This window comes from Simochromis diagramma, unplaced genomic scaffold (assembly GCF_900408965.1).
Source record: "Simochromis diagramma unplaced genomic scaffold, fSimDia1.1 OVJJ01000411.1, whole genome shotgun sequence".
In the NCBI taxonomy this organism is placed as follows: domain Eukaryota; kingdom Metazoa; phylum Chordata; class Actinopteri; order Cichliformes; family Cichlidae; genus Simochromis; species Simochromis diagramma.
This window is the reverse complement of record NW_024386735.1, coordinates 1,728,450-1,756,032: the sequence shown is the minus strand read 5'-3', so window position 1 is coordinate 1,756,032 and position 27,583 is coordinate 1,728,450. Positions and strand designations below refer to the sequence as shown.

Genomic DNA, 27,583 nt, shown 5'->3' with positions numbered 1-27,583 from the left:
AAAGTTCTAAGCTAATCGACCTTAGTGTTCTCCTTTTTTAAAAAGAATCGATAAGAGAATCGATAAAGAATCGAATCGTTAAACAGAATCAAAAATAGAATCGGAATCGTGAAAATCTTATCAATACCCATCCCTACTCATATATTCTTAGAGGTATATAATCGATTGCATAGTGATAGGATGCAACCTGTCGATCCTACCCCCCCCCCCCCCCCACACACACACACACACACCCACACACCCACACACACAGACAGTACTCTATGTTCACATGTACGCCTATGTAAGACATCATATGTTAATGAAAATATGCATAATTATAAAGAGCAATGCTACGGGGGAACTAACTGAGAGTGACTGGGGTTCGAGCGTCAGGAACAGCGCTCGTCACAGTTCTCTCCCTTGTGCATGAGATCACACAAAGAGTTCTGCCTGGTGTCCAATGCTTTTTGCAATTGTAGAAGAATTGTCTCTGATTGTTCCAGTGAGGGGTTTGTGCTAGATAGACCCATCAATAACAGATGGAGAAAAATACCTATATTTATAAATGACATACTAAGGAGGAGTAATAATATAGAAATCATGGATTAAGCACTTGCTAACACCTCACTAATACCTAATATTCTTCTTGTAAACAGGTGTCTGTATTCTGTAATTGATTTTCTCCATGTTTCCTCTGCTTGGCTCTCTCTTTCCAACCTCACATTGCATAATCCAGTGATTACACATAGTCATGGCTTTGTGACATATCCAACTATTTCCAGCTGCCCAGTGAGCCAGCTGTCAAGGACAAACCTTCCTTCCTGATTAGGAAGATCACGTGCTGATTACATAGGGGACATCAGGGTCACAAGTATGGTTGCACCATAGATCTTTGATGACACTGTGGCTCAGAAATACTTGTATAATACATTTGATTCACAAGAACACATGCGCTAACTGATATTTAGTTTTGTTTCAGAAAATTTGATAAGAAATTGCCTTTTCAAGACAGGTGGCTGAAATAGATGAAGGGAGGAGTTTGATGACACCAAAGAATAAGAATTATGTTTGGCTTTGAAGTTGGGGACGGGATGCTTTTGGGATCTCCTGGATCCCACTAACACAGCAGTCCCCAACCCCTGGGCCATGGACCGGTACTGGTCTGTGAGTCATTTGGTAACGGGCCGCGAGAGTTGAGGCTCGGGGGTGAAATTTATGGTTTTCAGGGTATTTGTTTTTTGTTTTTTTTATCAGTTTTTATTGTTATTATTTTCTTTATCGTTTACTCTGTTTCCCTGTGTCTTTTCCCATGTGTTTTGAATAAATCTAACTTTTTTTGGTACAGGTACTGGTTTCATTTGTTATATTATCTGCGACACCTTAAACCCCGGTCTGTGAAAATACTGTCAGACATAAACCGGTCCGTGGCGCAAAAAAGGTTGGGGACCGCTGCACTAACACAGCTTCCACAGAGGAAGCAGTTTTTGGGAACAAGGAGTACCTGAAGCCCGTCGCTCTGGCTGAGATCATGTGAGGTTAAAAAGCTCCTTCAGCTTTCTTCATCACCTTAAAATATTCTGTATGCCAGGTTGCATCTTCTGCATAACATTTAGGCCACCAGTGTGGACCTTCCTCCACTCTTACCTTCACCCTATGTTAGTCTTCTTGAAATTCCATTTCATTCTTTTCCCATTTCCCTTTTTGCATTTCTCTCCTTTACATCATACCCACCCATCACCTCCTCATCACCCCTGTTCCATTTACCTACATATCCACTGAAGTCCGCTCCAATCACCAATCTCTGCCAATTCATCCAGAAGTCTACTAAATTCATTTAACCTGTGGGACAACATTCAGCACAACACTGTTTACATAATCTTCCTTCATGATAACCCCTACTCTATTTCTCTTCCAATCTACACGATCGCAAAGCAGTTTGAATCTAATGCTTCTGGCCTTGCTTCCCTTCCAACTGGTTTCTTACACGGACATTAAAACTACCTTCATTTTCTTCATATCAGCCAGCTCTCTCTTTACCAGTCATCATCCCTCCATTTAAAGTACCTACTCTCACTTCCTTCTCTGCCTCCCAACACGCCTTTCCCTTTACCTCCTCCTCCTCTGTCTACCGCCAAACAATTTCCACCTTCTGGTCAACAAAACTATAGGCAGTCGTTGTTAATCCAGACCAGACCAATTTTGAACGGAGGTCTCATTCTGATCATCTCATGATGACCCATATGTCTGATTTGGCAATTAGATGCCCTTGCTGATGGAAACCTCCCCATGTATCCAGGCTTGTGACCGGCAGGCACTACTTGGCCAACCCAGCCATGGGTTAGGACTATCTTCCATACTAATCTTCCATGTGTGATTTTTTTTTTTTTTTTTTTGGTTTTAAATATGCTGTTGAATTGTTGCTGGAATGTGGTCAGCGTCTATGATCTCAGCAAGGTTTCTAATCTCTATAACATCTTCCACAGACAGATGTGTTAATTTTTAAGAAATTTCCAGAATCACAAGAGAAAGGAATTAATGCTGCAGTTATGTATGCATTTTTATACAGTCAAATAGTCTGTCATCTAGGTCCAGTGAGTTAATAACAACCCTTTCACTGTCCTTTATACACTTCTTTAATAATACTACTGGAGATTTTTCATGTTTCACCCCCCCCTCCGTTTTACTATTTCCTTCCTCACCCTTCCTCATCTTGCAAAATCCAGTGATTGCATACAGTCATGAATTTACAACAAACATATCCAACAACTCACAGTGTCCCAGCCAGCTATCAAGGACAGTCATTTCTTCCTAAGCAGGAAGATCACAGGTTGGTTTCATAAGGGTCATCAGGGTTACAAATTTCCTTTGGTTGCACCATCGATCTGTGATGAAATTCTGGCTGAACCAGCAAGTCTTTTTGTATTGTGGATTTGTACAAGAATACAGAAATTTGAAATGTCTCTAGTCAGATCATGCATTTTATTACTAGATGAGACCTGATAAGTCGATCCATCCTTCAATCCCTCCATCCATCCACTTTCAGAGTGGGGATGGAGCCTATCCACTCTACTCATGAAGTGAAAATCAAACAACATTCAGGCTTGATGTGCTGAAATGTATAGTGAGGATGCATTCTGAGAGAGAAGGAGGGATACTGAGTCTTAATGGTCTATATTTTGCACCTCTCTTCCTGATACTGCAGTGGTGGGATCCCTCAGACAAAATAGTGGATACTAGAGGTGAAGAAAGCCATCAAGCGGAAGACCTACCTAGTACTTGACAAGCATGAGTGATAGTGGCTGAACCAAAAACTCAGGTGTGGGAGGAGTTCATTTAGATCATGGGAGCTTGCCTCCCTATACCACTGACCTCCCCAACTGTGCTCATCCCTTGTCCTCTAACCACCATTCCCCTAAGCTCCTCCTATCCAGGTATAAAGGTAGGCTAAAATGAGTAACCAATAGTCTCTGCTCTGGGCAGACTGAAGGATAGAGACTGCACTGCAACCATGGGATCGAAAGTAAGTGTTGTCACATGTTTTAACCTGGAGTTTAGACTTCATTTGGACTAAGTCTGGGCTCTTTAATTTAATTTTAATTTTTTTTTTACATTTTTTTTTAGCTTTAAATTCATTTCAGTTTTTGGTTATGAGTTTTCAGTTAAGCTTTTATATTTTCACTGGACCTTAATATCACATTCTTATGTCAAAACCTTCCAGCTTTAAAAACTATCTGAAACCATATTTTAAAATTATGTATGCAAACTGTTCTAATGATTAACAGCATGCCAATCAACAATATATTTTCTATTAATTATTACCAATAATTACAAATAATAATTAATTAAGGTGGTTTTCTGCAGCTTTCTGAATAAATAGAAGAAGAAGCTTCAGGGAAATCTTCTCACATGTTTTGAATGTTATTTAGAACTTCATTTTGTCCCACTTTGTTCATTCCAGCGAATGAATGATGACTACAAACTGGCGAACACCTCAGACAATGACGAAAAAACAACCAAGAAGGGTCAAAAATCCAAGGATACGGAGGACCTGAAAAAAGAAGTTGATCTGGTGAGTACTCCTCTTTTGTGCAGCCACTCTGTGATTATCTGTCAGGTAACACTCAAGCACACAAACACAACTTCTGCAAACGCTATAAAGAGTTTGTAACGTGCAAATATTCATCTTAATTAAGAAAGAAAGAGGCATTGAATGGAATGACTTTAATGAAATGGGCTTAAGGACAGCGTTATTCAGTCCATGTTACAGCTAGAGCATGAGCTCTGGCTGTCCAAGCTGTACTTCATAAACATTGTTGTGTACCATCCCATGTTAAGTTGTTAAGATGTTGGCAGTTATAAATGAACTTTTAAGTTATGCTATCTAAAGAAGGTTTAAATGCTGAGTGAAGGAGCTGGTTATATTTATATATTATTTTTTATTTTATTAAATGATATCTAATCTTGTATCCACATACAGTAAACCTATATCATTCAACTGTCCATATTTATAAAATCACTTTGATAAAGTTTTAGGTGGGTTTGAATTCACATGTAGATATATCCGACAACCAGCAGAACAGCTAGTTTCACCACTGTCAGCCTTTTCTTGCTCTGAACCGGTGTCTTGGTCGCTTCTCAAGGTCACTGATGAAATTGCATCACTGGGGAAGCATCACAAGGCAAACAAAGGGATGACAAATTATTTCATAACAATAACATGGTGCCTGCGGGGTTTTGAGGGATAGTGACCTTGGCCATGTCAGTTCGTAACCAAATAGAAAGCAAATAGAGGATTAAAATATTTTGCTGGTGATTCTTGTACGCTGCTAAAACAACAAAAGATGCTACTTTGACAGAACATGATATTCTGTCAAATAATTTTGAGAATAATCGTCCATCAGAAGGCCCGGTGAGCTTAGTCCATGGGAAGCTCTCTGCCATCCATCTGTTCTGTTCACGAGAATAATATTCCTCCTCCAGTATTAGTCAGAACTGACTTAAACTTACACACAGTATTAAAGTGGTTCTTAACCCAGATAATGCTCAAGGCTAAGATTGTATGACCTTGACGTTGACAAGCTTGACAAGGATTGTGATGAATGATTGGCGTACATACATGATTGATGTTCTAGTTTCTTGAATCCAGCCAATGACCCTCCTGCACAATGCCACCCAGCAGATTGTTATTAGGTGATTAAAGCCACGTCTTGGTTGCATATTAATGATCACCGTCCTATATCTTAACTTGAGCTCAAAGATGTGCTACAGGACATCTCAGTTCCATATAAACATGATGAAAATGTGGGTTTTTTGAGTAGGAACATCAAAATCAGTGGAGAAGTGTTCTCGAGCTGCAATAGTAGCAACAGTAGTGTATGGCATGTTCACATTATCTATGGCACATTTGGTAAGGAAAATGGCTTATTGGGTGAACCATGCAACCACACCCGTTTTCTCATGTCACTGTAAAAACTGCTTATAAATGTGACTGGTCACACTTCATCCAAGCTGAAGACTTCTCATTGAAGTAAATATTAATGAAATGCATCATTTTGTATTCAACCTACTCAGAGCAGCAGACGATTGAACCTTTAATTTTTTAAAGTCAAAGTGAACTTGTAGGTTAAAGACCTTTATTGTAATTTTACAAGCATACCAAAATTACATTTATACTAATGTCACATAGAAGGACATAAGTACTGGATCAACTTCCTTAAACAACAGTGCAAGTGCAGTGTAAAGGTGCCTTGTGATGGTGACCACCTGGCATCTGAAGTTCGAGACAAGATGTTGCTCACATACCATGATGTCAGATTGTGAACATCCTGCCTGTATGTGTTTTCGTTGCTTACAGTTAAAAGTCAGATGGCAGTCATGTCATCCGCAATTGTAACAATAGTGTTGGAGGTACGGATGGTTTCAAAGTTGTGTAGACAGCATTTAGCAAAGGGTCACCATACAGCCTTGAGGCACTTTGGTCAGATATATATATATATATATATATATATATATATATATATATATAAAAGATATGACATGCTGCATCAAGTCAAAATGCAGATAGAGAATATTGTTCCTGTTGTGTCTTGTATTCTGTATTAAGACTACAGTAAGTTGTTCTTTGACACTAATGAAATTGCTGAAATAATTTTTTGGGGCTAATTACAAATGTGCATGATCAACGTCATGAAATCAATGTTAATTTCTTTCATTAGAATTTATGTTGATTAAAGTTCAGCTACAAGTTTGTGAGGATTGACGCCCCTGCTGGGAAATTCAACTGCAATGTCAAAAAAAATTAGCAAAACTCTTGGGAGGAAACATCAGTCAGATATTAAAAGAGTGGTTATTAGCAGCAACATTGTTTCCATTCACAGACAGATTCTAGTCTTACTTGACTGTTTGCTTTAGCTAATCTCTCCATGGACCAAAATGTAGCCATAATGCGCAGTTTTTAGTCTTTTTTATGCTCTCTGTGTCCCTCTGGAGGACACGGGGAAGTTTACAAAAGATTTTTCTCAAAGGAGATTATAGCTGCAGCTTCACAATCACTGGGATTTTGACTTGTTTTTAAAAATGCATCTCTCTGTCTCTTTCTGTCTTTGCTTCACCTTAGGATGACCACAAATTAAGCTTTGATGAACTTCACAGAAAATATGGAACTGACCTGACAAGGGTGAGCACTCCAAATGTGTGATAGAATAGAATAGAATAGAATTCAACTTTATTGTCATTGCACATGCACAGGTACAGGGCAACGAAATGCAGTTTGCATCCATCCAGAAGTGCTTTAGTGATATAGATATATTACAATATATATTAGCAATAATATAGATATGTGAGTATATTACAGAAATGGGTCTATTATGGTATGTTATAATGTACACGGTATGAAGTATGTTGTGAATATTCTATAACTATAAGTATGTACAGGCTGTAGTGAGTACAAGCTATGTACAAGATATGAACAGGATATAAATATGAAAAACTATACAGAATATGAAATAAATAACTTTACAGAATCTGAGATATACAGCTATACAGAAATGGGAACTATGCAAGTTGTAAACAGTTGTAGGATTAAAGATTATCGAATGTACAGAATGATTATTTACACAGAGCTATACAGTAGTGCAGTTAAGATAAGTGAGGGTGTAGATAGTTTCTACAGAGGTGCTAGTGCTAGTGGTTGTGAGTGGTGGTTCAGTCCATGTTATTATTGTGTGTTTGAGGGTACAGTTGTCCATTGTGTGTGTGTGTAGGTGGTTGTGGGTGTGTGTATGTTCAGTCCATGAGTTTAACGTGGGTCAGATGTCAGGAGGCAGAGTTCAGGAGTCTGACAGCTGTGGGGAAGAAGCTGTTCCGGTACCTGGTGGTCTTAGTACCGGAACAGCTTCTTCCCCACAGCTGATAAGGAGAGAGGGGAGGGAAGATTTGGCAGTTGGTGTATTTTGCTTGCATTCAATGCGTTGTCAACTTACCAGGCTATTTGTGAAGTAATGCCATTGTTGGAGGTGTATTATCCAAGAAACACTGTGAAATGATTGCAAAAAAGTCAAGTCTAACTTCTTTTTCTGACATTAGATGGACATGACAAAAAATAAATAAAATAAAAACACTCCTCAACGACCCACAAAACACACAATTAAAAGGGTCATAGGACCTGTATGCTATAATATTACTGTGGTAGGAAAGAACTGTAGTGTACTCCACTTGTACAGACAAGTCTTTTGAGCTTGGAGTAACCGAGACACTGTTTTTAGGGTCTTTCTTCATCCAAAGCAAAAGAGATCCTGGCACGAGATGGCCCCAACGCCCTCACACCTCCTCCCACAACACCCGAGTGGGTCAAGTTCTGCAAACAGGTTAGAGTCAAACCACAAATCTGTGTTTGAATTCAGATATTTGAAATGCAAAAAAGTGAGAACAACAAGCAAAGCCTGAATGTTTTTTCCCCTGGTTTCCAGCTGTTTGGTGGTTTCTGCATGCTGCTGTGGATTGGTGCATTCCTCTGCTTCTTGGCTTACGCTATCCAGGTTGCCTCAGAGGAGAACCCTGGAAATGATAATGTAAGCAAGTCTTTATCTGAATTGTTATCTACTAAATAATGTGCATCCCAAAAAGTTGATTCTGTTCATCTGGATGTAACCTTTTCAGTTGAAAAGAATCAACTTTTTGGGACTACCTTCACTGGATGATTGAGCATGCATGAAGATAAACAATCGGTACCACTGTTTGCTGTACCACCTAACTCTCTCTTCTATCTTTATGTAGTTGTACCTAGGGGTTGTGCTTTCTGCTGTTGTCATGATCACGGCTTGCTTCTCCTACTACCAAGAGGCCAAGAGCTCCAGGATTATGGATTCCTTTAAGAACATGGTCCCACAGGTTAGACACTGAAAGGAAAACTAATGTAAATTCAACATATTTACAGCTCATATGAATTAAGAAACTGCAGTATTTTTTGCACAGTCTTAAGGGAAAAGTTCTACACTGATGATACATTTTATCATCTGAAACTTTGCTGCTGAGATTAAAATCAAACCGAGTTAATCAAAAATTCCTAAAATCTTTGATTTCATAGCAAGCCCTGGTTATCCGTGACGGAGAGAAGAAAAGCATCAACACCGAGGAGGTGGTGCTTGGAGATTTAGTGGAGGTGAAAGGAGGAGACCGGATCCCTGCTGATCTGAGAATCATCTCTGCTCACGGCTGCAAGGTCTGTATCTCAAATACTCTTAATGCCACCAAACATTTTTGTAGAGCATGTGTTTGATATCTACTATTATTTATTTAAATGAGAAGAAGACATGCTGTGATGTTTAGTTAGTTTTAGACATAGTTTAGTTATGGCCGGCGACAGAGTCGAGCTCAGCCCTCAGTCCATTTACATTAGCTAATCTTTTGCATGCAAGTTGATTGCTCAGCTGAAACATTTTTATGCATGGATGTTAAGTTGCTAAGTATATTGATGCATGTGGTGCTCTTTATTCTGAGTAGCATTTTTGTGATTCATTCAAACATCATACCAGTTCCCATTTATTCCTTAAGTCAAATTCATATTTATTAAATAGTATTCATGTGTTTGTTTTACCTGTATTACTTTCTTTTTAATCTCTCAGGTGGACAACTCCTCCCTGACTGGTGAATCAGAGCCCCAGACTCGTTCTCCAGATTTCTCCCATGAAAACCCACTGGAAACCAGGAACATTGCTTTCTTCTCCACCAACTGTGTAGAAGGTAGAGTATGAACAGCTTGTGGTTGATAGAGAAATTTATGTACAATATTTATTATATTGCCCACAAGCATGTTCCATTGATCAATGGATTTCAATCGTCTGTTCAGGCACAGCCAGAGGAATCGTCATCAACACTGGAGATAATACTATCATGGGCCGTATCGCCACCCTTACTTCCAGTCTTGAAGCTGGAAAAACTCCCATTGCCATTGAGATTGAGCATTTTATCCACATCATCACTGGAGTGGCCGTCTTCCTGGGTCTTACTTTCTTCATCCTCTCCGTCATCCTTGGATACAGCTGGCTAGATGGTGTTATCTTCCTCATTGGTATCATTGTTGCCAACGTGCCAGAAGGTCTTTTGGCTACTGTCACTGTGAGTTTTGGTGTCTAATGACACTCTCTTTAAATACCTTTCAATTTATTGTTGTCATAGTTTACAGTTTTGAAAACTTACGTTTTGTCTGTAGGTGTGTCTGACTCTGACTGCTAAGCGTATGGCCAAGAAGAACTGCCTGGTGAAGAACCTAGAGGCTGTCGAGACTCTGGGCTCTACCTCCACCATTTGCTCTGACAAGACCGGCACCCTGACCCAGAACAGAATGACCGTGGCTCACATGTGGTTTGACAACCAGATCCATGAGGCTGACACCACTGAGAACCAGAGCGGTGTCGCTTTTCAAAAGAGCTCCCCCACCTGGACTGCTCTGTCCAGAATCGCCGGACTCTGCAACCGTGCCGTCTTCCTGGCTGGCCAAAACGATGTTCCCATTCTGAAGGTGAGAAACTTTCATCTTTAAAACTCCTCTAATTATCAAATTCTAATGCATAAATTACACATCTGCAGTAAATCTTTGCAGAATCTATAGCATAGCACATGCAGCTGTTTTAAATATACAGCTTGAGCCATAGCAAGAGGTGGCCAGTGAGATTGTTGGATCTACCATATATGACATATGTATTTCTTGCACTGTGAGTCCACTAAATGTGACAGGGTGGGTAATTTATTGCAAATAGTATTTGTATAATATGTGTGGTTACAGGTTTCTTTTTGTCAATGTTGTAAATTTATTTGTTTATTCACCAACAAATATTCGAGCTATTATATTGTTATTTATTGCTCATTCATTTTTATTTGCAATATATTGTTATTAAAAAAAGGCACTTGATCCATGATCAATATAATCTGTTTCTGGTTTTGCTAAAACCCACAGAGAAATATTGCTGGTGATGCCTCAGAAGCTGCTTTGCTGAAGTGTATCGAGCTGTGCTGTGGATCTGTTAGTGAAATGAGAGAAAAATACCCCAAAATTGCTGAGATTCCCTTTAATTCCACAAACAAATACCAGGTAAACAATCCACACAATGTATTAAAATTTAAAATGATATTGTATATAAAGATTGTATGTTAGTTTATATGTGTGACTCCACCTAAGAGTCCACCTGTTTCCTGGAAGCTGTGCCCATCTTTGATAAACAGTTATGGGCACAAGAGTGTAGAACAACATAGTCATGTTGCATTACATAAACCACTGATAGTATAGATAAGACCTGCATTTAAATCCAGCCTTTCTGCTGTCCCACAGCTCTCTATTCATAAGAACACAACCCCCGGAGAAACCAAGCATCTGCTGGTGATGAAAGGAGCTCCAGAGAGGATTTTGGATCGCTGCGCCACCATCATGCTTGATGGCAAAGAGCAGCCTCTGGACGACGAACTAAAAGATGCCTTCAATAGTGCCTATCTTGAGTTGGGAGGTCTTGGAGAGAGAGTTTTGGGTACAGTTTATTTTCATTTCAACCATGTTGAGTACAGTACAGAGAGAAACGAGGCAGCTTTCCTCCCAGACCATAACAGATACAGATTCTGATTGATTCTGAACAGACAATTGAATCTCAATCGCATTTTATTTGTGCCTTATAGGTTTCTGCCACTTTCACTTGCCTGATGACCAGTTCAAAGAAGGCTTTGCTTTTGACACTGATGATGTGAACTTCCCCACTGAGAACCTGTGCTTTACTGGCCTCATGTCCATGATTGACCCTCCTCGTGCTGCTGTGCCCGATGCTGTTGGTAAATGCAGGAGTGCTGGAATCAAGGTATGATAACTGTTTGAAAGAACATCTCAAATTTAGATTTTTTTTGGATATAGTTTATAAAACAAATTCTGCACATAAACTTTAAACATTTTATCTCCTCAATCCTTGCAGGTCATCATGATCACAGGTGACCATCCAATTACAGCCAAGGCTATTGCTAGAGGTGTGGGTATCATCTCAGAAGGCAATGAGACTGTTGAAGACATTGCTGCCCGTTTGAATGTTCCAGTTTCAGAGGTCAACCCTAGGTTAGTTCTCTTATCAAGATTTATTTAGCTAACTTTGAGGATAAGCAGCTACTGTTCATAAACAGAGGTCATGTAATCTGTAAAGCAAAAATGCCTTTTACATGAAAATACTGTATTTTCTCTGACACTTTAATTCTTTGTAATACAAGTGTAATAACACTTCTGTTGTGTGGGGGAAAATGTGATTCATATGCAGCAGGAATCCAACATTTTCTGAAGTCGAATATTTTCTAATGTTGCTTTTTGCTTAACATACCATCTTTTTTTTTCTTTTTTTGCCAGGGTTGATTCAGTCTTTGTTCTATACCAATGTTTTCATCTTGTCTTCATCATGCCCTGTGCTCAGACACAGGACGTTGGATAACAACTGCTGTTATACTTACACTGTTGTAATCTAATCTACAGGGATGCTAAGGCCTGTGTCATCCATGGTGGGGAGCTTAAAGACATGACCCCAGAGGAGATTGACGATGTGCTGAGGAACCACACTGAAATTGTATTTGCCAGGACCTCCCCTCAACAGAAACTGATCATTGTGGAAGGATGCCAGAGACAGGTGAGCATCAGGGGGATTCTCACAGACACAGTTTGACAAGTGTTTTATTTGTGACTTGTAAAAAACACTTTATTCCTTGTCCAGGGAGCCATTGTGGCCGTGACAGGTGATGGTGTGAACGACTCTCCAGCTCTGAAGAAAGCTGACATCGGTGTCGCCATGGGCATCGCTGGATCTGATGTCTCCAAACAGGCTGCTGACATGATCCTGCTGGACGATAACTTTGCCTCCATTTTAACTGGAGTGGAAGAAGGTAAGACCTTGGGAAAAATGTCGAATTATATAAAATACAAAGCATCACTAAATCTGCTAAATTACTTTGTTCAGGCCGTCTGATCTTTGACAACTTGAAGAAGTCCATCGCCTACACTCTGACCAGTAAAATCCCTGAGATGTCACCCTTCCTCCTCTTTGTGATCGCCAACATCCCTCTGCCCCTGGGAACCGTCACCATCCTCTGTATTGATCTGGGAACTGATTTGGTGAGCTGTTTGGCTCTTCATCCTGTTCTATGTAGAGGTTCAAATGGTAGATAATGCAGTTATGGGTTGATTTTGTTTACTTGTGGTGTCACAGGTCCCTGCAATTTCTTTGGCTTATGAACAAGCTGAGAGTGACATCATGAAGAGACAGCCCAGAAATGCATCAGACAGGCTGGTGAATGAGAGACTCATCAGTATGGCTTATGGACAGATTGGTAACACATTATTTATACTTTTAAACCTTTAATTATTCTGTTCCTATTTGCTGTATTATGTCTTGATGCATGCTCCATCATACAGGTAAAGAAATCCCCAAAAGTTGATTCTGTGAATCTGGATTTCCCGTTTTCAGTAGGAGAAATGTTTCATCACTCATCCAAGTGACTTCTTCTGTCTCAACTGACTGAGACGGAAGAAGTCTCCAACGTTATAAAACGGTACATTTGCATAACGTATGAAACTAGCAACATTAAATGAAAACTGGGCAGTGAGGTCAGTTTCATGATCATTAATATGCAAATTGTCATTATTATTGATTATTGATCAACAACCACTGATCAATGGCCATGAGTACCATTCACAGAGAGTTGGGTAATGGCTGCAATCACAGCATTGTAAGATGGTAGCTCTTCACTCTTGTGCCATCTGCTTCATCAGAGGTGGTTTGGTTTCCCCGATGTGTAAATCCTGGCTATCCTCTTGGCACTTAACAGTGTACACTATGCTACTCTGTTTGTGTCAGGGGACCTGATCCTTGGGGTGGACCAATTTTTGGCGCAGCGTGTTTTGAGGTTTAAAAGCTGCAAAGACACAGTGTTTAGAAAAAAATGCGTCTCAACTTTTCCGATACTCCTGACACATATGGGATCAGTACGGGTTTTGGCTTCGACTGCGGTTGTCCTTCTCTCCTGGATCAGCTGGAGCTTTCTTTTGGTGCCTTCCCAGCTTTGACAAATATTCAGTTGGGATAACCACATTTACTCAGGGCCTTCTTGTGTGTGCATTCTTGTACCATTCTCTGGTCACAATTGTCGCAAAAGTAACAATACAAAGTTTGTAAAAAGTTTCTCATTTGAAAAATGTTCAAAAAGGAAGATGTTTAAGAATGAAGATTGAAGAAACTTAATAGGTCCAAATTCAATTAACAATAATTGGTTTTTTTTTACATTTTGTGATCAATTTCAATATCACATTTGTAAAGTATTCCCAAATATTTCCTGCTGTGGTTTGGTTCTGTGTCATAATCTTTGAATTCTCTATCCATTATATCTATTTACCTTGGCTTTGCATAGAATGACATTGACGTGTCATATTTGTTCATGTTTATTTATGAAGAAACTGTCACAGTTGTAAAATAAAAAGTTCAAACTTTCTCTGATAAGAATCCATTGACGTTTTCTGTTGTTTTCTTCATGGTAGGCATGATACAGGCCTCAGCTGGCTTCTTCACATATTTTGTCGTCCTGGCTGAAAATGGTTTTTTGCCCTTGGATCTCATGGGACTCAGAATCTTCTGGGATAACAGATTTCTAAATGACCTAGAAGACAGCTATGGGCAGGAGTGGGTCAGTCTGACTTGTGTTACTAGCTGTACTTTGGACTGTGAAAATGATCAAACTTTACGGTACAGTCCACTGAAGTTTCAGTGCTCAAAATCAAAAACATTCCAATCTTTTCATCTCTTTTTTTATACACCAGACATATGAGAGCAGAAAGATCTTGGAGTTCACCTGCCACACAGCCTTCTTCTCCAGTATTGTGATTGTCCAGGTGGCCGATCTGCTGATCTGTAAAACAAGGAGGAACTCCATTTTGCAGCAAGGAATGAAGTACGTATACATCAAGATCCGAAAGAGCTCCAATGGGTGTGATAGAACTTTTCAATTCAATTGTATTAAGTGCCAAATCACAAAAACATTTGCGTCAAGACGCTTTATATCATAAGGTAAAGACCCTACAATAAAACAAAGAAAAACACCCAAATCATATGGCCCCCTACGAGCAAGCACTTTGGCAAGAAGGGGAAGGAAAAACTCCCTTTTAACAGGAAGAAACCTCCAGCAGAACCAGGCTCAGGGGGGAAATACCAGTTAGGTTGAGGGGAGAAAGCAAGGACAAAGACATGCTGTGGAAGAGAGCCAAAGATGAAAAATAACAATGCATCATGGGTAGCTTAGCCCTATTTCATGAGCTGGTTCCAAGGAAGAGGGGTCTGAAAGCGTCAGGTTTGAGGTAATGAGACCCAAATGCAGAACTCCTCCAAGAAAAGACAGTGAGTTTATTTACAGGGTTAAAAAATGCGCAAGTCCCAGCACTGTGGTTCCCATGGTGATTTCTCCCAAATCCCAAACAGTGCTTGTGTCCATGGTGGGAATCGTGAAACAGCAACTCCAATTCCAAAACACTGGCTCCACTCCCATGAAAACAACTCAGCTCCAGATTCATAGTGAAGACAAAACACACTATGTTTTACAGCGGACATAGATGGATTGCCTAGAAAACCTTGTTTGCTAGGCAATCCACCAGCAAACAAGGTTTTCATTAAGCAATCCACTGCCATACTGACGAGTTCAATACACTGTTAAGTAGGGATGCTGCCGATGACGGTAATCAGCTGCAGATGGCAGCAACAGATGAGCAGCAGGTGTGGCTGGCTCCAGTGAGTGAACACTTCAGCGCTGAACAATACTCAGCGCCAAAACCTCCAGGGATGCAAAATTCCCACACAAAAGCACACACAACAGGGAGAGAGAGATGTGAGGGGAGTAGCAGCAAAAACACACACTCAGACACAACGGGCAGGTCGAGCGATGAGGGCTGCTGGACCATGACAGAAAGCTGAAGGCTCTGTCTCCCGTTCTACTTTTAAATACTCTCTCACGCAGCTTGAGAGCAAAGAGTTTTAATGGCGTGATATGGTAGTGTAAGGTCATTAGGATAAGATGGGCACTGATTGATCAAGACCTTGTATTTGAAGAAAAGGTTTTAACATTTGATTCTGGATTTAACAGGGAGCCAATGAAGACAAAAAATATGTAAGAAATATGCTCTCTCTTTCTAGTCTCTGTTAGTACTCTTCTGCTGCATTTTGGATCAACTGAAAGTTTCAGACATCCTGATAATAATGAATTACAGTAGTCCAGCCTGGAAGTAGTAAATCCACGAACAAGTTTTTCAGCATCACTCTGAGACAGGAGTCATTCTATTTTAAACGTGTTTTTATCTCTGTTCACAAGTTTCTGGATTTCTTTTTTTTATAAGACTGAACTTTATTTTTCTATATTCACATTCTGTTTAACCTGTTGCTTTTTTGAAGAAGTGTGCAGACTAATGAAGCAGTCTACTGACAAAAGTTACAAATAGCTGTTTAAAATGAAAGCAGTTTAAAACTAATTACTGAATGATTCATTGTGAATTAGTTTATTATCTAAATAAAGGCTCAGCTAGTTTAGATGTTTAGATGGGGCGTGAAAATATTTCTTCCTGCCATGTGGGGAATTATGTCAAAAGTATGAGACCCGCTGACCTAAGGGAAGCACAGCATATTTAATGCCTACAGCACGCTCTAATTGCTGTAATAAAATGTTATGGTCAACAGGATTAAACTCTCTTGTCTAGCAGGACAAGCACAGAGATAAGAAGATCACTTGTAACCTTCACCCAGTGTTTGTATTTCAAGTTTAAGTAATATTCTTTGATTTAGTATTATTCGTGGTTTTGGGTGTCAGTGTTTATTATAGCTTGTGTATAGTCTCTGTGCCTGTGTTTACTCTGCGCCTTCCCCGTGTTCTTCGTTTCATGTCAGGTACCATTGTCTCTATGTTTGTGCAACTCCTGTGTCTCCTCAGTCAGTCATGTCTCCCTGTCTCAGGGTCAAGTCCGCTTCTTTGTGAATGTCTCATGTTTCCTGTTTTATTTTGAAAGTCCCTCTTCTAGTGCTCATTGTGTTCAGTTTTGGTCTAAGGAGCTTGGAAAGAAAAGCATCTGGACTTCTATAAGTTGCTTGAAGACGTTTCACCTCTCATCCGAGAAGCTTCATCAGTTCTAGGCTCAAATGGTGACGAGTCCTAGATTTAAGCTCTGTGGGAGTAACCCACCGAGAGGGACATGGACCCCCTAATGATCCTCTACCTAATCACAGGAGCCAAGGTGTGAAAACGGGTGTGGGTCACAATCAGCCAAGGGTGAGCCCGCTGTGAAACCTAGTCCCACCCTATCACGCAATTTCCTGTGGTCAAAAGGCCCAGGATGTGAGTGGACGTTAAGGCATCTGGGATCTCATAACTGGATTACAGATGGCAGACAGTTGGTGTAAACCACTGCCTCTGTTCAAAGATGGTCATTCACAGCGGACATAGATGGCTTCTTTCATTCCTCTTTCAAACTGTCTTCTCTGTCCAAAATATGACATTGGCATCCTCTAAAGAGTGACCTTTGTCCTTTAGATGCTGATGGACAACTGAGTCTTGTCCCATGGAGGTGGCTCTTCTATGTTGTGCCATGCGCTTGTGAAGTGGCTGTTTCGTCTCTCCAATGTAGAGGTCTGGGCATTCCTCGCTACACTGTTCGGCACACACTATGTCACTAAGTTTGTGTTTAGGAGTTTGTCTTTGGGATGAACCAGTTTCTGTCTGAGTGTGTTGCTGGGTCTGAAGTAAACTGGGATGTCGTGCTTGAAGAAAACTCTCCTGAGTTTCTCTGATGCACCGGCTACATAGGGGAGGATAATGTTGTTACGTCTGTCTTTCTGATCCTCCCTAGCTGGTGTCTGACCTTTTCTGTGCATCTTTGCTGACTTGATGAAAGCCCCATTAGGATTACCACATGTTTCAGAGCTTCCTTTACATGTGTGCGTTCCCTCTTTTTTCCTTCAGGCTTAGAGGGAACATTTTCTGCCTGATGGTGTAGGGTCCTGATTACTCCAGGTTTGTGTTCCAGAGGGTGGTGGGAGTCAAATAGGATGCTCTGGTCTGTGTGTGTGGGCTTTCAGTAAACTTCCGTTTTCCATTCCCTTCAATGTGCGCGGCACAGTCCTGGAATGGCAAACAGTCATCCTTTGTGTCTTCCCTGGTGAACGTTAAAAAGAGCAGTGAAGGATTCCACTTCTTGGGTTTTGATTTTGACCCAGGTGTGGTCCACATATCTGTACCAGTGGCTGGGTACACTCCCTTTAAAAGAGCCAAGAGCCTTCCTTCCCACTTCCTCCATGTAAAGGTTGGCCACAATAGTTTTGCTTCCTCCCTGTCTTGTGTGTATTTGATTACTCCCAGCTCTGTTTCCCTCCTGTGTCTCATTCCCTCATTATTACTCTGTGTATTTTAGCCCTGTTTTTTTCTCTGCCTGTTGTCGTGCCAGCCCTCGTGTTCCTTTTCTGTTTATTGTATTCCTAGCTCCCTAGTTTTGGCTTTCCTGAAATTCATGAAGTTATTGCTGCCTAATGTTAAAAGAATGGTTGGTTCAACAGAGCTCTGTCTTTTTGTCAGCCTGGCTACAGTGTTGAAGGGAAAACTATGGTTCTTATTTTCTTCAGTCAGTGATGATTATTAAGATGTTCTAGCTTCACGGTGGGCTTTTTTAAAAATAAAGCAGCAGATTACTTTTCCAGGCTAAATCATGATCTTCCAAATTTTTGAGATACCATTTCACATCTACTGTGATCAAATCTACTCCCTACGGCTGTGTAATCCATTATTCTAAATTTGAATATTATTAGGAAATGATCAGGCAAGAGAGGGTTTTCAGGACACACTGTTAAATGTTCAGTTTCTGTGCGCTTTGTCAGAACAAAATCTACAGTGTGACTGAAGTGGCGGGTGCGTTCTTTTACATTTTGAAATAAGTCAGTTGAGTCTAACAGATTAAACACCATGATGAGGCATTTCTACCATCTACATGGATGTTAAAATCACCCACAATAATGATTTTATCTGAGCTGAGCACTAAATCGGATAAAAAGTTGGAGAAATCAGACAGAAACTCTGAATAAGGCCCAGGTGGATGATAGATGATAACAAATAAGACTGTTTTTCTTTTTTTTAGTTTTTCAGCTGGGGTGGACACGGTTAAGAATCAGGCTTTCAAATGATTAAAAATATGTCTGGTTCTTTGGTTGATTAATGAGCCGGAAATTGCTGCAACACTCTCCCCTTGGCCTGTGTAGACCGCAACTTTGCTTCCTGGTCCAAACTCTGGATAGTCACGTTTTGGAATGTTTAATAAATTTGGCCAGATTTTAAGAAATGAGACCTGGTCCATCCAAAGTGGGACGGATGCTGTCTCTCCTAACAAGACTTTGTTTCTTTCAGAAAGTTTACCACTCAGACAGTCAGCAATTTAAGAACATTCAGCTAAACGTGTGACTCCTGGTCCGATTCAGGAGGGGACCAGAGAAAACTACCAACGTTGTTTTGGCGTGGTTGCACATCGACTTCATTACTGCCGACGTGAATTATAATTTTACAGAATTTAAGTTAGGCAGCAGATTAAAATTTCCCTCAATGCCGCCTGCTCTGGGCCCTGGAAGACAAGTGACTATGGTTGCCAGTGTTTCCAGCTTCATATGTCTCAGAACAGAGTTGTCCATTTCCAGAGCTTGTTCCTTGGCTGGTGTGTCACTGAATGGACATATGAATGGGTTGGTGGAGTACCAGGGGCTTCTGTTTAGCATTTCTGACTGACATCAGCATCCATACAGCCTAGAACAAGTATAAAACTCGAACCATTTGAAGAACAAGCTCCACAAACAGGTTCAAATTTTATTACTCCACAAATCATGCTAAAAGCTTTCATAAAAGCTGAAATAGATATACATGAAACTTAATATTTTATTTATTAAAGAAAATGAGCCAATGTTAAATATATATGTAGTACAACAAAGGATATACCAAGTTCCAGAACAGAAAAAGAGCACTCAAATCAAATATTTAAAGAATCGTTTCAGTTTTATTGATATTGACTGACATTTTTCTTTTGTACAGGAACAATGTCCTTATCTTTGGGATGTTTGAGGAGCTGGCTCTTGCTGTGTTCCTGTCATACTGCCCAGGCATGGACATTGCCCTGAAAATGTACCCTATGAAGTGAGTAAAACAGATAAGCTAATACTATGATTTTCCATTAGGCAATAGTGTGAACGCTTAGAGATACCCTTTCTAGGCATTTTTTTTTTAAAATTCAGCAATTATAATGACTAATTCCTAATGCACAATTGTCCTTTTCTCTGTGGTGTTTGTGGCTGTTTCCTTTGCCATCTTCATTTATGTACGGGCATTCACGTTCCCAAGCCAATTCCTGTCGTTTTCAACATTCACCATAACATCGACAGGATCAGTTGAGTCTGTTATCTGCTGCCCCTGCATCGCATCATAGAGTATGGTTCTGGCCAACACAGACTCATAAATCATCCTGCGCATCTTCTGGCAGATGTTTTCTCTGAAAAAGAAGATAGCTTTCCCCTCCCTAATAGAAGGCTTTTGTGTTTTAAGTCCTCCACACAGACCCCACGGATGTAAGTAGGGGTCGCTGATGTTCATGTCCTCCTCCTATCATCAACCAGTTCCTTAGTCTTTTCCACATTAAACAGCAGATGGTTATGCCAAGTACAAAAGTTGTCCACCACAGTCCTGTACTCTCACCACCTTCTCTGATACCTCCCACTACTGCAGTCATCAGAAAATGTCTAAAGGTGACAGACATCTGTGCAGTTCTGTGACCTGTTAGTCAGACCTGTTAGATTTAGTTCATTGACCAACTCCACGCTACATTTGACTTCACTGCTCTTTGTTTACCTTAAACCATTCATGCCAGTCCAGACCTCCCCCATAATCTTCTGGCACTCAAGTTTCCCTTTGTCCTTGGACTCCTCACCTGATGTCCTCAGTCACTTCAGCAGAGTCAAAGAAATAATGTCAGTGTAGTAGTTGTAATTCAGTCTCTGTCTGTCCATCCAAACCTTAGGCCATTATGGTGGTTCTGTGGATTACCGCACGGCTTCCTTCTCTTCTTTTATGATGAAATCAGAAAATATATCCTCAGACACCACCCAGGAGGTAAGAGTTTTATTCAGGAATGACCAAACACTTTACGAGGCACATAGGACACATTTTTATCCATATTTTTTTCCTTCATGAAAGCCCTTTCTTATTTTCACCCATTTTTAAAAAAATTACTTGCACATAAATTCTTTGGAATTTCTCTGACTAGAAATAGGTTAATAAGTTATTAAGTTCCATTTGGCCCCATCTATTTAAGCGAGAGCATCTCATATATATAAAAATCCATTAGCTTTTTTTGGACACATATTAATATAAATCCTGTTTTCAATGCCATTATTATTAATAATTTTAATTAATAATTTGTTTAAAACTAAAAACTAAAAATCATGATCAAATATCAATCCTTTTAGCCCTTCCACCAAATGTATTTACATTAGTTAACATTTAAACTAACCTTGAGACTACAAGCATCAGCAAAGAAAAAGGTACTAAAAGTCCAAAAGTTTTAAATATCTTAAGAAACCAAAGTAAACTCTAAACTCCACTAGTTAAAGTCAGTCACGATGCTTGAATCTAAGCAGAATCTGTATGCAGGGCTGGCTCTGATACAGCTGTGTGAAACTGTCCATGTTAAAGCCTTTTACATATTTAATTACAAATGCATAATCAACAGAGTTATATCAAAAATCTTTGTCATTTGGACAACATAAAGAATTAAAAAAAAATGTGAGGTGAAATTTCACAAAAATGATGTCCCTAATCGTGTCTCCTTTGGTTTTTAGGCTGGTTGGAGAAGGAGACATACTACTGAGCCAACATGAGACAGACATGAAGGCAGTGTGTGTTTCATCACTACTTAATGTTATCTTAAGTGTTTGTTAGAGATGCTATAGCTCTAAAAACACCACAAAGCATGGATAGATTAATAATATCTTTATGAATGTGTGTACCGAAATAAAGTATTTCTAATCTAAAATCAAGGCTGTCTGCATTTTTATTCAGTTTTCTTGTAAGTTTCTTTGTTATGTTAAAAGTGAAAAAAAAAACTGTCTCAGGGTTTTTTTTCCCCAAGGTTCAGTATCTTGCCTGTGAATACTCTCCAAAGTTTTTAACTTTCTGAGAAGAAGTTAGAGATGATTTGTTTAGGGGCACCTGCTACTTACTTATTACTTTATGGACACTAAGTTGTGTAATCCTCACATTCATTTCTGAGATTTTAAATGTTTTCCTTGTCCTCCTAGTATTTTACAAAATCCCCCCCCCCGGTTGTTAAAGTTGTACTTTAACAACCTCATCTCCACCTCACCCTGCACCATGCATAGCCAAGTGGCTACAAAGAATCATAAACGTCACATCCAACAACCTGCATTGGCCAGCCATTAAGACAACCTTTCCTGCTCACTGCACACTCCAGTACACAGAAAATGCACATATTTGTTTAGTGCGGGACATCAGAGTCAAAAGCGTTCTTTGGCTCCAGGCCAGTCATTTATGAAGTTTACTTTTGTTTCTAATAATCTGATGAGCAGTTAGAGATAACAAGGTCATTTCAGGTGCATTTCCTGATCATTCATTAAATCTTAAATATCTCAGCTAAACTTTATAGCTTTGCTTTAGCTTTCTGCTAACAACAGGAACGCTGAGGTGGGGTTTCCAGTCATAGCTGCAAACCTTTTGGTTCCCAGTAACATATCAACGAAACCAATTAAATTTATATTTCTATTTAACTTTGTCCATGTTTGGAAGAGAAACCTACATCTTCTCCTCAGAAAAACCTCAACTCTGACTTTTGTTTTTGTTTTTAAACACTAGCGCTGCTGCTTTTGGTATTTCCTGAAGTAACATAACTTCAAAATCAGTTGCAAGATCATTTCTTATATATTTAAAGACATTTAAAGAAACAAATGTTGCCTTTGCTGTGAGTATTATTTTAATTATGAATGTATATATGATTAAAAACTAGATGAATGCATCACGCAAGTTGTCTGTATACAGTATTACAATGTAACATGTAATACTTTACATAAATTATAACAAAAAGGTGAATAGATATCAGTTTTCTGGAGTTTATTTCAACTGAACCATGCATGGGTAATGAGCATGAAGTTAGTAGTTGTATTGTCATGTGACTGGATGTTCTTTGCCTTCTTTGATAAAAAAGAATACTAATAATAATGATAATAATTTAGGCAAACAGGTCATAGACTTTTGCTAAAGTACTGCCAATGAGGACAAACTGTTTAAATCTTTGGACATAAGCTGTAAAAAAGAAAAGCATAAAAGAAGATATAATAAACAAATTTCAAAGAAACACACGGTAAATGAAAAATAAATACCACCTATGTTATGGAGTTTAATGGATCACCAATCAGTGCTATGTCCAGTTCTGTTGTATTAAACACCCTCCATCATGATGCACTATCCAGGTTCTGACCATTGTCGCAGACAACTCAGTGGAGCATCTTCTCTTTAGACAATCTCGCCTCTTTGGAGGCAGCTGTGAATCTTCAACCTGGGAAGTAAAAATATGAGTTAAGAAAGAATGTTTTCTTTATGTTGCAAGAAATGATGAATGAATTTTATAAATAACAGCAAAGCGCTGGAAGCTAGATTTGTGAGATGGAAGCTCCCAGTGTGCTCCTGGTAATACAAAACTGTGGTTTCTTATTGTAAATATTAGCACAGATCAGTGTATCAGTATTTACAAAATAAATTGTAATACAAAACTGTATTTGTCCTTCAAGCTCAGTTTAGATTATGCAGTTTATTCATTACTCGTGGTTCGTGACAGTATTTTCCTACAACTTTATAACTACATGGCTATTACGTGACGTTCAGAAACTTTGTTTTCGAAATCATCTTAACACTACATCGACATAAACTAGCAGTTTTTTTAAAAATAAGGAATTATGTCAACTATTTATTTATAAGTGCAATTCGACTTTCCAGTGTGCTGTTTACCCAGACCTCAAGTCTCCGAGAGATTGGATGTAGTGGTCCAAGGTCTAGCTGTTGGGAGTGGGAACACAGGTAAGTGGATGTATTTTGACTTCCACAGGACAAATAGGGGCACTTTCATGTCTCTGGAAGGAAGAAAGAACAAAGAATGTAATAAGTGTGGCTTGAAAAGTCTGATTGACAGTGTGGTTACAGCTTTATCCTTGAAACTTCTGCTGTTACAGCACCACTGGTAGTAATGTAATTTAACAGAATCTTTAAACCGGTGGCAAACAAAAAATGTCACAAGATCTTAACTGTATTCATTAAAATGTATAAGTGGTTAAAAAATGATTAGTGTTTGTTTTCTTTGCAAAGATCCATGCAAAAAGTTAATTTACTAAATAAAAAAGCGTTACAAGAGTTATAGTTTTAGTAATAATACAGATGTTCCTAAAATTTGAATCAACAGAAAATATCTTGTCTTTACTTCAGCGTGTCAAAATTACACTGAAACATTACATTTTTATTTAAATCCCAAGCAGAAAACAAACAAGCAATACAATGCAAAAAAATAAAATAATAATAATCACTGGCCCATAATCAGAGTGTCGTTGTTCTCCCCCTTTATGCCGATGCTGCATTCTCACCCTGTTGGGCCTTATGAACAATAGTACCTATAAGTTTAAAAATAAATGTACTATATTGGCATATTTACATTCATTAAGCTATTCCTTATCAAATAAACCTAAAAGCTGCTTCAGAGAGTTTCTTCTTTTTACCACACACTGTGTCAGCAGATGCAATTCAGCTGACAAGTTGCAATGAACTTCATAACTCAGAGATCATTTAGAAAATGTAATTAAATGATTAGATTTTTCATGTGGTAAAGCAGTTGTACTTTACATTAAACTTTTGCCTACTGGAGCTTTAAAATATAGCAGCAGCTAAATGCTATTCCATTTTATTAGACATGATATAATTCTGTTATCTTGCAGTGATTCAATAATCACCTACTAATCCTTTAAGGGGTACCTGAAGCGCGCAACATAGCAGAAGTAAATAAATTAACAGTAATTGTGATTAAGAAAATAATTTTTATGCTTATCCGGTTGGATCCTTTAATCAAAATTATGTTTTTAGTGCTAAAATTTAAAAAATTGTTTTTATTCACTCATTTTCAAATTTACCATTTAATAAAAACACAGAAAAAATAGTAAACCACATCAATGTCGTTGTATTTTTTTATTATGCTAAATACTTTACTTGCATTTCTGGTAAGAAAAACAGGTTTAGTGGACTAATGTTATGGAATAGAATAGAATAGAATAGAATAGAATAGAATAGAATAGAATAGAATAAAGCTTTACTATCCCACAAATGAGAAATTTGGGTGTTACACAGCTCTTATAGCAAGGGGAATATAAAATATAGAAGGAAGACACAAAGTGGTCCTGCATACACAAGCAACTGAAGTTTGTATATATAGGTAACAATGTAGCAAACAAGCTGATGAGTAAGATAACCCCAAAAATGTTAAACTGTGTAATAGAGTCTGACAGCTGCTGGTAAGAATGACCTTATGCGTGACTGACCCAGACAAGTGCAGTGTGTTTACAATCTTTAGATTAGCTTGGTATTTGTCTAACTATTAACAATATAATTTTTGGTTCTAAAATATTTGTGTTTTCTTGTTTTAATGACAGGTAGTCTAATAAATGCATACTGTAGCACTGTAGATGAATCCAGATATTTAGTTAAATTTAATTGTGCTTTAAAACTAACAACGCATTTTAATGCTTAAATCATTGAAAGGAGAACGAAGGGTGTGCAAATGTTTAACATTTTCAAAAGACTTAGTGCAGCTGCCAAAGAGGAACTACTGACTGTTGAGTTGATTAACTCTTGTTTTATAGTTTGGTGAGGGATATTTTGAGCAAACATTCTTGGTGCTGTAGCTCACTGAGGAGTCCATTTACACAAAAAAAGAAAGTAATAAAAGGAAAATTGTGTGATACACACTATATAAATATTGTATAGTAAATTTGCATTAATCAACAACAATGCAGATCGTTGTTACATTGTTCTCATGCTGTGGTTAACGTAAAAGTGCCTTCTAGGTCTCTCTTTCATGGCTCATTTGTTTACTCTGTGTTGTCACCACCTTTTTTGTCTTTAAGATTTCTGTGTAATGCACATATCCCTCCTCTATGACACACTCACTCTTGGAAATCGTTTAAAGAGCACAAGTCATACACGCTTGTCTTGTTTTGTAAATATATAGAAATCGGATCAGTCGCTCTGAATGGTGTGTTGATATAACCCTAATCCTATAAGGCAAAATTTTAAAATTAGAGAGTTCTACACTAGACATAAGTTGAGTGCTAATTAGGAATTGACTCTGGACTAACTAGACCATTCCAGAACCTTCATTTTGATTAGTTTTTTTTCTTTAGCCATTCAGAGGTGACCTTTCTGAATAATGACTATCACTGTGGTTCACTGAAGTCCAAAAGCCTTAGAAATGGCTTTGTAATCGTTTCCATGCAAATAGACATCAATTAATTTGTTTCTCAGACGTTTCTTTAGATTATAGGTTGCTTTTTGAGATCTTTTTGCCTTCTTCCATTTGTCAGATAGGTTCTATTTCAGTGATTTCTTTATTTGCCAGGTCTTGCAGCACAGAGGTTATCACTAAACTGCCATTTAAGTAAACACTGTCGTTGTAATCTCTCTCTCTCTCTCTCTCTCTCTCTCTCCCTGTATAACTGTATTGTTTCACAATTAAGAATAATAATTGGCATTTCACAGAAATTCACATCAAGTTTGTGATTCCTGAGGAAGTGCGCTGATATTCCCCCAGGAAAGACAAAGAAAGACAAAGTGGCTTTCTACACTTGATCCATGACCTTTCATCACCTTAACAAAAGATATAAAGATAAGAAAAATCCAAGTTGAACAGTCAGTCACCAAATCCATCTTGCCAGTTTTTGTATTTTTATTTCCCCCTGTGACTGCTAGTAATTATGCGGCTATAAATTGTCCCCTTCTGTGGCATATTTGAATTTGGTGTTGACAGCAAGTATCTAGTCTATCTCTTTATTTGAAGTGTTTCTCCCAAACTTTGCAAAACTGTGATTGCAGATATTTGACTTTGATTACAGGTCACAGAGCTGGGATCCCATTGTGATGGTGCTGACTGACTCTACTACAAAACATCTCTGAAGTACAATTATGAAAAATCCATGTTTTGGGACATTTTAAGGTAGGTTTACTCCATCAAACACTGATTAGTGAACAGTTTATTCATTTTTTTTCCGATAGTCCTTTGGTGGACTCTTACAATAGTACATTTAAGGCTACTTATGCCTTTGACATTGAACTCCTTGCAGCTGTTAAATGAACTAAAAATCAAAAGCACTGTTCTTATGTTTGCCCTGAGATTGGGTTTCATTCTTATTAGTTGAAGAAAATTAAATAAGACCAAGGGGCCCTTAACAGGATGTCAGTCAACGTAGTTTGAAATCAAGGAAACCAGTTTTACTCTATGTAAGCATTTATTGCCAGGGAGTCCTTCAATCTAAAAGAAAAAACGTGCATAGAGTGAATACAACTTCACTAAAAACCAAACGAAAAAAATATTAAAATGTTTGTTATTACTGCCCATTAAAAAGCCTACGTTTTATTTGTAAACCATGAAATCAACTGATCCACACCAAAGCCCAATTTTCCTGCTGTAAGGTGATAGTGCTAAACACTGCACCACCTGGGATTTTTTTAGAAGTGACCTTTTAATGCAGGCAGTGAGCAGTGATGGTTTCATTCTTTCAGGGAAATAAAGGCAGTATTAGTGTGAAGGGCAGTTACTAGCATAGCTTTTTTTGAGAAACGTTTTCTGAACAAACACCGCTATCCAGTCTTAAAGTCCTGACTCAAATTACCTAAACACTGCACGACTGTTGAAAGGAAGTTGACGGGAATGACTCACTGCTAAATGGTGTGTTTCCAAATCTGAAACTTTTCAGTTTGTCTGTTTGTCACTGTT

The 27,583-nt window shown here is 38.7% G+C and overlaps 1 protein-coding gene across 1 annotated transcript; it reads left to right on the top strand.

Moving 5' to 3' along the window:
- Positions 1 to 3,377: 3,377 nt before the first annotated feature.
- On the top strand, positions 3,378 to 21,577 carry LOC120738355 (sodium/potassium-transporting ATPase subunit alpha-1-like). The gene is made up of 23 exons (XM_040039566.1): positions 3,378 to 3,502; positions 3,941 to 4,051; positions 6,599 to 6,658; positions 7,746 to 7,847; positions 7,950 to 8,051; positions 8,257 to 8,370; positions 8,567 to 8,701; positions 9,105 to 9,222; positions 9,329 to 9,597; positions 9,692 to 10,000; positions 10,436 to 10,570; positions 10,808 to 11,000; positions 11,146 to 11,321; positions 11,433 to 11,569; positions 11,975 to 12,125; positions 12,210 to 12,378; positions 12,453 to 12,607; positions 12,702 to 12,822; positions 14,027 to 14,172; positions 14,306 to 14,436; positions 19,585 to 19,686; positions 20,564 to 20,655; positions 21,384 to 21,577. Exons 1-23 carry the CDS (start codon positions 3,491 to 3,493, stop codon positions 21,410 to 21,412), a joined length of 3,069 nt encoding a protein of 1,022 aa, XP_039895500.1. The 5' UTR covers positions 3,378 to 3,490; the 3' UTR covers positions 21,413 to 21,577.
- The last annotated feature ends 6,006 nt before the right edge of the window (positions 21,578 to 27,583 follow it).

Bases quoted from the DNA above. Each gene is read 5' to 3' on its own strand.
- LOC120738355 (XM_040039566.1), top strand. The intron at 11,322-11,432 runs GTATGATAACTG...CAATCCTTGCAG, and splicing joins GCAGGAGTGCTGGAATCAAG to GTCATCATGATCACAGGTGA. The intron at 12,823-14,026 runs GTAACACATTAT...TCTTCATGGTAG, and splicing joins TATGGCTTATGGACAGATTG to GCATGATACAGGCCTCAGCT.